A 12,727-nucleotide genomic window follows, 5' to 3' on the forward strand; every position below is an offset into this window, starting at 1 on the left:
GAAGCATTTTACTTCTTTTCAATCATGTCAGTTGATGGATTTGATTTGCTGTGAATCTCTTTGAACGCGTACATCCAAGCAAGCCCTTTAAAAGAGAAAGACGAAAGGGAACTAACAGGAGGTATGCATGAAAGTTGGACTCCTTCTGCCATGGGTTTTCTTGAGATAGTGGGGCTAGCTATGTAGTGGATAAACATCGTCAAAACATGGTTACACTCAACCAACTTTATTGACTATATATATACAGTTCTAGTACATAAATCTAACAAGGAAGCATAGAACCTGGTACCCTAACCTTCACGTTGATTAGGATTCTTGTAAAGCAAAGTAAAAACCTGGCCTGAAATACATAGCATATACTGGTGATACATTGTTTCACGATTATATTGCTTAAGGCATTCTTGCCTGAAAATTGATTATCCACATGGTACTTTGCAGGATCCTTTTAGGGCTCAAGTTCTTGGCATTGATCATTTCCTGGGTGAATCTGTGTAAATTCTCTTGTGCTTAGGTGAATCCTCCTTTATCCACCATAGATAAAATACAGAAGAGATGATCACAAGCCCAGCTACACATGCCACTGATATCCCGATGAGTTTTCCTATACGTTTCTTGTCCCCTTTGGAAGAGCCAGCAGCATCAGATGCTACAAAAATTAAGCACAGTAGAGCAAGTCAGGAAAGCAAAAGGAAGTCTGCAAATGGAGGAATTCTGTACTTGAAAAAGAAAATTTGAAGGATGGTTCAACCTCGAGAAACATGAATGGCTGATACTAAAGGTCCATATGTGGATTGATATGGAATGCAGCAAGTGCCTTTACCAGCCCAAAAGAAGTGAATGTCCATGATTGTGTTTGTCACGTTTGCTTCCAATGTTTTAATCAAGGCTTTCTTGGATCCACCAGCTGCTTCTTTTATGTTGAAGTCCTTGAGAACTCTCTCTCCCTAAAGCCAAACGTGCATTTATGACCATCAAGCAAGCGCATAGATGTCTGACGGCAAAGACCGTCTCTGTCTCTTGCACAAGTTTTTCGAAATTTCTTAATGTAAATGGAAGTTTTCAGCATACCTGAATGTAAACGTCGAATATGCGCCTTCCGAGACCTTTCCAAGAGTGAGAGTCAACCATTCCTATCTCTGCAAAGTGAAGCTCAACACTGTATATTCCATTCTTTAGACCAAGGCCATAGTACCTCAACGAGCTCGGCGAAATCCTTGCTGTCTTATATAGCTCAGAGTCCAAAGTTCCTGTGATCTGAGAGCCTGTCTGTGCTATGTATTGGGGTCCGTTTGGGTTCGAAATGAAATTTCCAGTATTGCTTACTGCCCATAGATTTTCTGAGCTTGTGTATAGTGAAGCAGATCCCATTGACTCAAAATCACCTTCATATTCAACCCCAGATGCAGACGTTTGGCCTGTGCCTCCACATTTGACAGAAAATGATTCTGCAATGGTGGTGGAAATGCAAGTGGGATTGGAAGATGAACTTGTGCAATAAACAATCCTCAAAAAGTCCTGAAAAATTCTTATGTTCCATTTTTCAAAGGATGCACAAAACAGTTTTAAGCATGCTGAAATTCGAAAGCTATACTTGATGGAACTTTGTTGCTGCACTTGAAATCAGCTTGGAGGCACTGCAACATCCCAGAAGCCTTCCTGTGTTGATTTTTATTCACTCGATCAGGGAAAATTTATAAGGGTGTCAAAACCATAACAGTGGCAAAAGTTGTCTTCCTAACATAAATATTCTTAAGCAGAATACATTATGAGTGCAATATCTGAAAAGTGACACCTTAAGAGCAACAAATCTCAGTGACATAGTAATCTCCAGAAAAACTTACTTGTCCTGTAAATTGTTTGCATCAATGGAAGTTCCGACAACATTCCTGAAAAAGAAAAAAAAAGTTGGATCTTGCTTAAAAACTGCAGCATGATCACTTGACAAAAACTTGTAAGAAGTAAGAACTACTTCCAAGAGTGCATGATAAAAAAGGGGATTGAATGAGAAGGATACAAAGTTTAGCTTACATCGATAATCCAGCCTTGGCAAAGTTTTGTGGCAAACTTCCAGAAAGGGGATTGAATGAGACATCTCTGCCATGAAGTATCCAATAAAAATTTAGCCTCATCTAGAAGCATGCTGGGATTTATCAGAATTCACAGTACAAAAATGATCAATGCTCCGGTTACTTGACATTCCTTGAACATATCTTTTTTCTCAGTCTCATCTGCTACAAGTTTTCAAATGTAGTAGATGGAGGATTAAAGGGATAATGGACTCTTATTATTGTATAAAAATATTTTTATTAATTTGTTTTGTTATCGTATGAATATTTTAATCTCCTTGTATTTGAATTCAGGGCGGCACTCACATTGCAATTATATTTGGACCTAGGATATTTGCAGGGAGCTGTCCATTCAAGTTGTTGCTTCCAAGATACCTGATCATGGTTCATTATAAGCATTATGAATGAGGAATAGGTTATTTGATGATCAGGAATCAGCTTCACCGATCGAATCATAATAAAATGGAGACTATAAAACTTACAGATACTGTAACGAAACTAAATCTTGAAATGATTCTGGAATTTGACCTGTTAATTTGTTGAAACTCAAATCCCTGCCAGGAAAAAATTGTTTTATGCACAGGTTAGAATGAAGAAGCTTCACAATGCACAACTGTTGATGTCTAAGTGACTTACAGTTCTTGCAACTTAGAAAATTCCCCCAGTTGGTCTGGAATTTTTCCTGACAGTAGACAGTTTCTCAAGATCCTGCAAAAGATACAGGTAATGGAACTCATTGGAGAATATTAAAAAGAAAAAAAAAGGTAGAAACTGCTATAGGAAGAAAGTTATTAGAGATTTCACATTACAAAATCTTACAATATAGACAAAGTTTTTTGGTTTTGCAAGAACTCAAGGGAAGAATCTTCACCGCTAAGATCGCCGATTCTCCTATAAAGAATAGACTGATATCAAACATTCTGATTTTCCATATAATGATTGAAAAGTATCCAAAAATAGTGAGGTCAAGGAAAAAACACGTGGATCTGCAAACATTCAACTACTACTAGTGTATGGCCTGCCACACTTTGTTCCGAACATTCTTGTTCTGAGAGTAATAGACAACAGCATGCTTTATGATGCAAGATATTCCAACTCTTATTTGAAGGCCTTACAGGTCTTCCAGCTTGTTTAGAGCACTAAAACTGTTTGGAATTGGACCTTCAAGCAATGTCCCTTGAAGCCGCCTGCAGATGATAAGACATGGTAGTGAAGAACGAAGATAATATAACTAGTTAAAAATCTTTCTCTCAAAACTTTAGCACTATAGCAGAAGGAAAATCATGCATACAGGGTCCTGAGTTCTGTCAGAGTTCCAAAGAAGTCTGGAAGCTTTCCGGTGAACTGGTTATCAGATGCCCAGCTGAAATGAAGGATACAAAATCCAAAAATTATCTTGCAATCCATCATGTGAATCTTCAAATACTTCACTATAATTTACAGAAACTGAGAGGGTACAGAATTTGAAGAGATTTCAGATTTGCTAATTCTTGCGGGATCGGTCCACTGACTCCACTGCTATCAATATACCTGAAAGAAAGTGTTAATTTCTAATCAGATTGTTCAGCTAGCAAGCAAGATGAGGCAACATTCAGTTCTGCAGTTCCCAACTGAGAACACCCGAACTCAATTAGTCCAATGATCCTCATCAACCAAACATTTGCATCCACCATATTATCAAAGTAACTGGCCTAAGGTCCCTCAATATGTATTATGATCAATTAGTCATGAACAACTTACAGCTCCTGCAAGGAGGTCAACTTTCCAAGGGATGTAGGCAGTGATCCAACGAAATTGTTCGAGCTAAAACTTCTGCGACACGATATAAACTCATAAAAAATATTAGCTTCAGTCGATTGAGTAGAAGTCATGACTTGAAACCAAAAAAATATATAAAAACTTGCTGATAGTACTTAACAGGATAATCAACTTGGTTAGATTTCCAAGTTCTTGAGGCACTGGACCAGTGAAGTTGTTGATGCCGAGGCTACTGTTCATTGTCATTGTCAAACATGAGGAATAACAATTTTGAGTATCTCAACATTTAAAATTCAACTTTCCATAAAGAAAAATAAAAACAGCAACTCTGAAAATATAAGATCCTTTGAGATTGCCAGGAAATTACAGGTATTGCATATTCGACAGCTGTTCGATTTCTGCTGGGATGGAACCATTTAGTACATTTTGACCAAGATTCCTGCATCATAATACATAATTCAGGCTCTTTAAATCAACAACTAAATCAACAAGGGAAAAGTTGAAGTTCTAAATAAAATTTGATTTCTTACAAGTCCATCAGATCCTTAAGGACAAACAGTTCACTTGGTATCTCACCAGAAATGTCCAAAGCATAAATCTTCCTGAATCATTATATAAATGAAAACAAAACCCTCAGCATCAAGTAACTACTATAGCAAAGAAATGAGGGTGATTGGCATTGAAATGATGATTATATACTGACAGGTGAGTGATATGGCAAGTGTTGCCGCCGCAATCACAAGCAACTCTAGGATTTGCTATTTCATTAGCCCATGTTGCATTCTGGATGCAGGGGTCATCAGTAATATTCAACCTGTCTCTCAAATTCCAGTAATCTATCAATTTGTTTAGAGCATCCACTGAACAACAAAGGCAGAATTATCACATAACAGAAACAAAAGTTAATTTTTCATAACACCATACAGGTATAGAAATGAAGTGATCAAGACCTTCTTTAGGATCAGTAGTTTGCTGTCCAAAACCAACCTGAGACACCAAAAAAACAAAGAAAAAGAAGCTCAAGACCCCCATTACAAAGCACACACAGGAAGGGAGAGTGAAAGAGGGACTAGCTGGCTGCAAAATTTATAAAGCAGTACTTGAGAACCCCGCAGAGAATTTTAGATATTGTTTCGTTGAAGATTCATTCGCTAGTGTAACAACAAGAACAAAAAATAGAGACATGAGGGTCAGATAATCAAATTTATATCTTAAACATGTTAGAATATTACGAGGAGTCTACTCTTGACTCTGCTAGATATTCAAATATACGCAAGATGCATGGACTTTATCAAGTATACGAGGGTTTTCTCCGCTGCCAGCCGGTACTCTAGTTCTATAATAGTTTCTTTGCTAATGACATGTACAGAAGAGACAATGACTAGTTTGTTTCCTCTCCCTGTCCATAGGTAGACATTTGCACAGTGAATTGCTTATCCTAGGCATCTTGTACCTTAAAAATTTAAATATAATTGACTAATTGAGATTCAACATAATACAGCTTGAATTAGTCATCTAGAATAAGAGATTAAATAAGTGGATTATTACGTGTTTAGTTTTGGTTTTGTGATAGTTTTTGTAATTGCGGTTTTAAAAAATAAATTTAAAATAAATTATAAATTATAGTTTTTTTAGCTAGATTTTATTATGATATATATTAATTAATTAATTTTTTTTAAATATATGGTGAAAGAGAAACGCAAAACTCAACACCACACTTCATAAACAAACAAAGCCTGAGACAACATCGATAAAAAAAAAGAAAAAAAGGAAAGAGACTCGGGCTCGAGATTTAGAAGTATTTAATTTCGTAGATAAAGATTTTTTCCAATCATTCATGCAAAACCAAAAACATGATGATAAACACTTTAACAACAACAGAAAAAAGTTAGAAATCCTCCTCTCATCCTAGCTAATTATCCCAAAAAAAAGGGGGAGAGTAGACTATGAAGTCTTCTTTCCAAGTAAGAAATTCCAAATAATTTCAATTATTAATGAATTAAATACATAGATAATCCATTGGATCCCTTTTTGGACTGGTGTAACTGTCATCATGTGAAAAAATATAAGGCAAATGGGATATAGGCTAGCAAGTTGGGCAATGGGAACACAAGAATATGTAGTCACATTTATTTTTGTGTTTTTAGATCATTTTGATGTGTTGATGTTAAAAATAATTTTTAAAAAATTAAAAAAATATATTATTTTAATGCATTTCCGAGTAAAAAATACTTTAAAAAATAACCGCTATTATAATTCTAAATACTCTCTGGAAAAATAAACCGTAAGGATATAATAAATCATTTAACACTATCTTTAGCAAATCTTCAGCCCGCATTGGCGGTACAAACATTGAAACCATAATAGTTAAACTTAGATCAAACTTAGATGGCTTAATGAGTTGATTCATGATTTAAAATTTAATTTAAGCTAGATGTTTAGATAAAATATTGATTCGGTAAAATCTTGTTAAGCTAACCTAATTTTAAATGATTTAATAAACTCGGTTAGATTTAGAAGACTTAACGCTAAAGGAAAAAAAAAAAAAAAACTAAGGCGTTAAATTAATGACTTACAAGCAATCCAATAAACCAGTAATCCATGGTCCTTTTCAAATTAATTTCCGGATAAAGACTGAAAAGTATGATTTGATTATTGAAACGGTGGGGATGTGACTTGAAAAGAAACTCAACAATTCTAGGTCATTGAACATTTGAACACCTTCTAGGCAACGAGTCACATCTGGGCCATGTCCCATTTCCTGGGCTTGTATTGCATTTGTTGACTGGGCTATTTTAGAGTCTTTGAAGCGGGCTTTGTAAACTGGACCAAGCCCAAAACACAGTAAATAAAGGAGGCTTACAAAAAAAAAAAAAAGGATTGCTTTACATTTTTTTAATTAATCATTATTTCTTAGGTAATAATGAAAAAAAGAGAGTAAAAAACATAGCTTTCCTTTATATTTTGTAAAGTATTTCACATCGCCTATCAAAGCATTCCAATATTTGTTTTCTATTTTTAATTATATGAACACTAAAACACTAAATGTTAAGCACTAAATCACATTGTTGTTATTTTCTAATGTTAGTGAAACTTTTATCTATGCATGTTTAAATAATTATACAAAAATATATATAGTATTTAGGTTCGGCATTTTAAATTCAAATTATATATGATGATGATTATATGAGGGCAATTAGACTTTTGGGGGTTAATGGACATGTTTTTTAATTATTCTTTGGAAAAAGAAAAACTAAAAATGAAGAAGAAAAATAAGAATAGAGATGGGATGTACTTTTATTTATTTATTATTGAGCATACCCTTTATTTTATAGGAAAATATTTTTAAAAAATGAACACTAAAAAAATCAATCATCAGATAATTTTTTTAATGAATTTAATAAGTTAATATGGTTTGTTTTTAATTAATTTCAATCAATGCCATACCAATTACTCATATGTAAGGAAAAAAATGAGTAAGATGAAAGTTAAAATGTGTTTTTTATGATAGAATTATAATTCTTACAGGAGATTTGCAATGATATTATTATGCTCACTCTCTGATCCCATGGAAAATATGGAATATATATATATATATATTCAGAAATTTCAATTTGATCAAATAAATGTTGAATTTCAATATAAAAAAAAAATCTAAATTGTCAGCGATTATAAGTCATTAGTTGGATAACATTTTAATTAATTACTGTTTGAGAATAAATGGGTGAATATATATGACATATTTTTTATTTTAAAAATATAGGAAATCATCCAAAAATTGTAACAATATAAACATAACAAATTTATTTCATGTTTTTGTCTTTTCAATTAAAAATGATTTTGTATTTCGTTACAAATTTAATTTATATCTTTGTTTTAATTTTTTTAATTAAACATAATTTTATATTTTCTGTAATATTTCTATCGTATTATTTCCATGATGAAGATCATAAATTTCTCAAGATGATTTACAAAGTCCGAATTCTCGTAAGATATGGCATTGACATATATATCAACATTTTCACTCTCAAAAGCAAGACAACTTATATGATGGAATTAACAACAAATTAAGATTACAAACTTACAATGCTAAATTACTTCAATTACATCCAATACAACATTTAATTAAAGGCTTAATAATCTAATTAATTATGCTCTTCCTCTAACACTAGGGTATAAATACATGCGATCTCTTATAGTACACTGTAACACAGGGACACAATAATTGATCATCAATCCAAACCAATTTAACCAGCATTCCTTACTATCTTCAAACGCTGCACAGACTCCATGAAAGTCCTGCAAAATTATACCATAAATCTCAAATTTGTGGCTAATTAATTCACACATTGCTTAACCTTGCTGCTAATTCAAGTTCAATAAATATATATAATGGAAGTAAGTAAAAAATAAATAAATTGAAGAGATCAAGAAGTATTGATATACTTACTGCCATGGAACATCTCCTGCAATTAGCCAGTCCCCATCTTTGTCTTGGTATGTCAGACTGTAACGTGCAGCATCTTTTTCAAGGTTTTTGCCTGAACCCAAAACCAGAAATCAAACAATTATTACAACATTTTCTTTGAGGAATTTGGCACTGATGTTTGTATATATGTGATGATGAATATTAATTGCAGTTACCACTTACATTTTGCAAACATGCTGATCAAGGATTTTGTGAGTGTCTGGTAAGAGTTGTAGAGCCTTAAATCAATCTTTCTTGTTATTGCTACTCCTTCCATCTTCACCTTGACATACTTGGAGTTTGATCCAGTACCATATTCATAATTCCCAGCTGTTGCCATTCTAGTACTATTCACAACATGACCAGCTTGATGCTGGTGATGAAGCACCTTCTTCCTCCATGACTTAATAGGTGGCCACCCCACAACTTGATTTTCCTCTTCATCATCCCTGTAAAATCATGATGAAATATTGTAGTCAGATTATGCATGCCTGGCTAAGACTTGTAAACAAGAAAAGGGTCTGATCATACTAATTACAATTCACAACTCACTTGTTAATGCTACGAGAGATTTTCTTCTCTCCATTCCAATCATCTTCATCATTTGGTTGGCCACTCCATAAAAGTAAAGGCAATTCTTGAGATGCATCTTTGATATTCTTTTCAAAGGCTACTTCAAAGCTACGTTTGTTGTCCAAGTAATTACCATCTTCGCAGCTGATCCATGGTTTCGAACCAAGCATCTGATCTTTGGGCTCAAACCCACCATTGTTCAGGTCAAAGTTTTCAATAAAATTGTAGGTTGGAAGGGAAAGACCTAGTTGAAGCTCCATGATACCCTCTAGATATTGATTAACAAGCAAGCAAGGTAGCACAAAATGCTTTAAGGTAGTAGTAATAAAATATGAACAGAAGCAAGAAACGGGGTGAGTTGGCTGATGGATACTTCTTGCTTGAAAGTGTGAAACATGTATATATATACAAGTGGGAGAGAGAATTAAAGGCATACGAAGTTGGCCATCTTGTCCTGTAAGAGAGAGTGAGTCAGGGACAACATGGAAGTTAGGTCGGGCAAAAGCCTAGCATTGATACGACAGGTAAGGAAAGGGTGCACTAACGTGCTAGGACCAGTTAGCCCGGGGAGCTCTCGTCATCGTCTTAACTCTCAAGTCTGAACCCCAGCTTGTTCTCTTGTGTCCATACGTTCAACAACTCGAGGCCCCCCTTTCTTAAATTTGGTTATGGTACATGACCCACTGACAGTCTAAATCAATATGACTTTTAGTTAGTACAGCATAGTCTGATGATTTCTGGAAAATACAACAGGCTTCTGTATGGTATGAGGACAGTTTATTGATTTATATAGTATTAGATTGAAAGCAAATTACACCATGCAACTTGGGCAAGCATGAGCTTTTCTTGACTGGATTGACCTTAACCACCAAGGTCCATTTCAACTTTGTGAGTAAAAATGTTACCATTTTCCTCGTAGAGAGTTAATTAGTCTTTGGGTTCGAATAAAAGTATGCATGAATTCAAAATATTCTAGTTTTTTATAGATATTTAGTCTCAAAGTTACTTAAATAACACTTGTTTTTATGTTTTAACCTGCTTTTTAAATTGATTTTCTTCTGAAAAATATCAAAATAAATGTTTTTGAATGATTTTAATATGCTAATAAAAAAAATAAAAATGTTTTTATAAAAACACTCTAAAGTAATAAGAAAATATATTTAACGAAAAGGCATTATGTTTTAGTGAAATTATAACTAACTAATTAAAAGAATCGAATTGTTTGTAGTAACGCACGGAAGTGCAATTTGCATATACATATGTCTTTACCTTACTACAAATTGGTGTTAAGTAAACAAAAAACTCCATCATTTATGATCATTGACAAGTGGCATTTGCCTCTTGTAACATACAGAATATATATATTTTGTAGGATTGTGCACATGATTTCATCAATATACATGTCCAGCATGTCGGCAAGAAGTTCGTCAAACATATCATGATGCATGAACTCTCTATCATTCAAGAACCTCCATAATAATGGGGGGTAGTTCTACTACTAGTTAGAAAACATTCTCTTGATTTTCTTGATTATGATGATACTAAAACCATAACACTCTCTTCTACTTTCCTATTACAATAATAAGGATTCTTTTTGTCGGAGTTTAGTTCTACATTGCTAAGGTCAATAATGCTAGAGAGAGAGAGGAGAGTGATCTAGCTAGCTAGACAAAGCACGGTACCCCACTAATATAATATAGGGTTTGGTGCATGTTTCTTTGGTAATTGGTCACCATAGAAGGGCAGGGTGGGGTTCCAATATTCCCCCATGAAGTAGTTCGTCTTTGATGTTTTGAACACAGAGAAGGTATACCATGTGAAGTTCACGTGATGGCCAGCATGGTCACGAGCATGCTAGCATGCCCCAATAGTCTACAGTACTGGCTAGTGTGGATTGACACCATCAAAACCAGCTAGGGTTAATTCTTTTATGACCAGTCCAATCAATTAATGTGCTTGGATCATGCTCGTGTGGTGGTGGAACCCAATTACAGGTGTGTGTACTCAAAGTTGCAAACAAATTGTACATAGCGTTTGTTGCTCATTTAGCTTTCTCCTCACAAGTCCAAACTATGGTACAGTTTGCTGGCATGGATGGATTTTGACAATGATGGATTCGATTAGTTCCTAGAGATGAAAAACTGTACTATGGGACGAGGCAAAGAGTTACAGCTGCAGGTGGGGTGGCAAGAAATTATGGCGGAAGCTAAGCTAAGCTAACCTTCACAAATCAAGCCACCCCACATGGTTAATTGGGACTTTATGGTCAGTAATCGTTGTCACTTGCAGTCACTTCTCCGAAATATCTTCGTTTTTTGTTGGGTTTGTTGAAGGATTTGATAGCATACCAATTCCATAGTCAAATATCTGACACTAACTCCATGCTTTTGCCTAACAAAAACAAAGAATTTTATCTCTAGGCTTTGTATGTTTAGCCATACATAGACGAGGTAAGTAAACCCATATGGACATTGCCAAGTCTGTCAAAACAATGGTTTTACAATTTCAAACAAGAATATCCCTAATTTAGCCATTAGTTTGCATCACATTCCACATCTACAGTTGAAAGGAAAGGAAATAAAATGGAGGGAGTCGTGTGATCACACGTACCTATGAGAGTTTGAAACATATATTAAGCAAACGTACGTGCATGTAGTGCAAGATTAGCAATTTTCATTGTGCTGGAAACTCCCTTCCTCTTTCAATTTCTACTTATTAAAACTAAATTTATCTTATTATCCCATCAGAAACATGTCCATGCTAGAATTAGAAAATTCATTATTTTTTTTCTCTATAATATGATTTGAGTTCTGAATTCAAATAAATAAAAAAATAGTGGTAAGATTCGGCTTGGCTTGTAGAGTCAACTTGATGAACCGCGAACTATAAGTTTGGCTAGGGTTAATGAAAAAACTTTGTATTTGATATTATTTTAAGTATTTTAAAAATAAAATAAAATTAACTCAGGGAAATTTACAACTTAAACTTTAAACTAAATCAACACCAAGACGGACTTTACAAATAACATATTCTTTTTATCTAAACCAACTCACTCCAGTTTAAGATATCTTAATTCATGAAATTACCATTTAAGATTACCATCTAATAGCAGCAGCATATTGTGCGGATACCCCATGCTTTTAAATATCAAATGAAAAAAAAAAAAAAACAGTCCTCGAAATAAGTCTTTTTTTTTTTTTTTTGCCAATTATGCTAATATGCTAACATCCATCCTTGGTGTATTTACTAATGGATGTCTACATGCTTTTAAAGCAAGTGGGTAGTTCAAAAGCATTCATGTTCTTATCTCTCAATCTCTCAACAGGGTCCCTACAGAGAGGGAGGGACGGTAAGGTAAGCATCCTAAGCTACAATAGTTATTTAAAGGAAGGTTGTAAATTCCGTGCTATTCTATTTGAAATGATTATTATATCTCGTTTGAGTTTAAAAAACAGATTAAATTGAAATATATTTTATCTTACTCAGAATATCAGTTTCAGTTTATTTCATAAATTCTATTCAAATCCTAGAATGTTTTGGTTCCATTCTGGCTATTCTGTTTTGGTCAAATAATATTTTTTTAAAATATTATCTAGTTATACGATATCGATCAATCATATATGTTAATTTAATTATTCAATTATGATATTGAAGAGTCTCGTTACATATTATTATATTCCAAGTTAAATTTTTAGAGAAATCGGAGTTTAGAAAGGTCTTATGAAACTATTAATGATATTTTTATAATTTTATTTAAATTTATAATTTTGTTTCGAAACGTTATTTTTTGTGTTTTTTTTAAATATTTTTTTCTCAATTTTATTATTTAACAATATGTTTATTAAGAATTGAGTTTCATAAT

The 12,727-nt window shown here is 33.7% G+C and overlaps 2 protein-coding genes across 4 annotated transcripts; both read right to left on the reverse strand.

The window, feature by feature from the left end:
• Positions 1–196: 196 nt before the first annotated feature.
• LOC7468643 (probable LRR receptor-like serine/threonine-protein kinase At1g56140) lies at positions 197–5,140 on the reverse strand. 3 transcript variants are annotated; one of them, XM_024603778.2, is made up of 20 exons: positions 5,057–5,140; positions 4,775–4,901; positions 4,528–4,684; positions 4,355–4,426; positions 4,192–4,263; positions 3,985–4,056; positions 3,807–3,878; positions 3,525–3,596; positions 3,358–3,429; positions 3,182–3,253; positions 2,886–2,957; positions 2,703–2,774; positions 2,549–2,620; positions 2,373–2,441; positions 2,029–2,094; positions 1,842–1,886; positions 1,592–1,656; positions 1,069–1,445; positions 749–944; positions 197–646 (listed from the first exon to the last, which is right to left on the reverse strand). In XM_024603778.2, the coding sequence occupies exons 2-20, from the start codon at positions 4,854–4,856 to the stop codon at positions 471–473; spliced, it is 1,953 nt and encodes a 650-aa protein (XP_024459546.2). In that variant the 5' UTR covers positions 4,857–4,901; positions 5,057–5,140; the 3' UTR covers positions 197–470. The 3 variants fall into 3 exon arrangements, with proteins under 3 accessions (XP_024459546.2, XP_052309776.1, XP_052309775.1); XM_052453816.1 differs by lacking the exon at positions 5,057–5,140 and adding an exon at positions 4,925–5,044 and having other exon boundaries at positions 4,775–4,811; XM_052453815.1 differs by lacking the exon at positions 5,057–5,140 and having other exon boundaries at positions 4,775–5,046.
• A 2,666-nt stretch (positions 5,141–7,806) lies between these two features.
• Positions 7,807–9,255, reverse strand: LOC127905464 (auxin-responsive protein IAA29). The gene is made up of 4 exons (XM_052453817.1): positions 8,845–9,255; positions 8,476–8,741; positions 8,275–8,365; positions 7,807–8,123 (listed from the first exon to the last, which is right to left on the reverse strand). The coding sequence occupies exons 1-4, from the start codon at positions 9,123–9,125 to the stop codon at positions 8,072–8,074; spliced, it is 690 nt and encodes a 229-aa protein (XP_052309777.1). The 5' UTR covers positions 9,126–9,255; the 3' UTR covers positions 7,807–8,071.
• Between the last annotated feature and the right edge of the window lie 3,472 nt (positions 9,256–12,727).

This window comes from Populus trichocarpa, chromosome 6 (assembly GCF_000002775.5).
Source record: "Populus trichocarpa isolate Nisqually-1 chromosome 6, P.trichocarpa_v4.1, whole genome shotgun sequence".
Lineage (NCBI taxonomy): Eukaryota > Viridiplantae > Streptophyta > Magnoliopsida > Malpighiales > Salicaceae > Populus > Populus trichocarpa.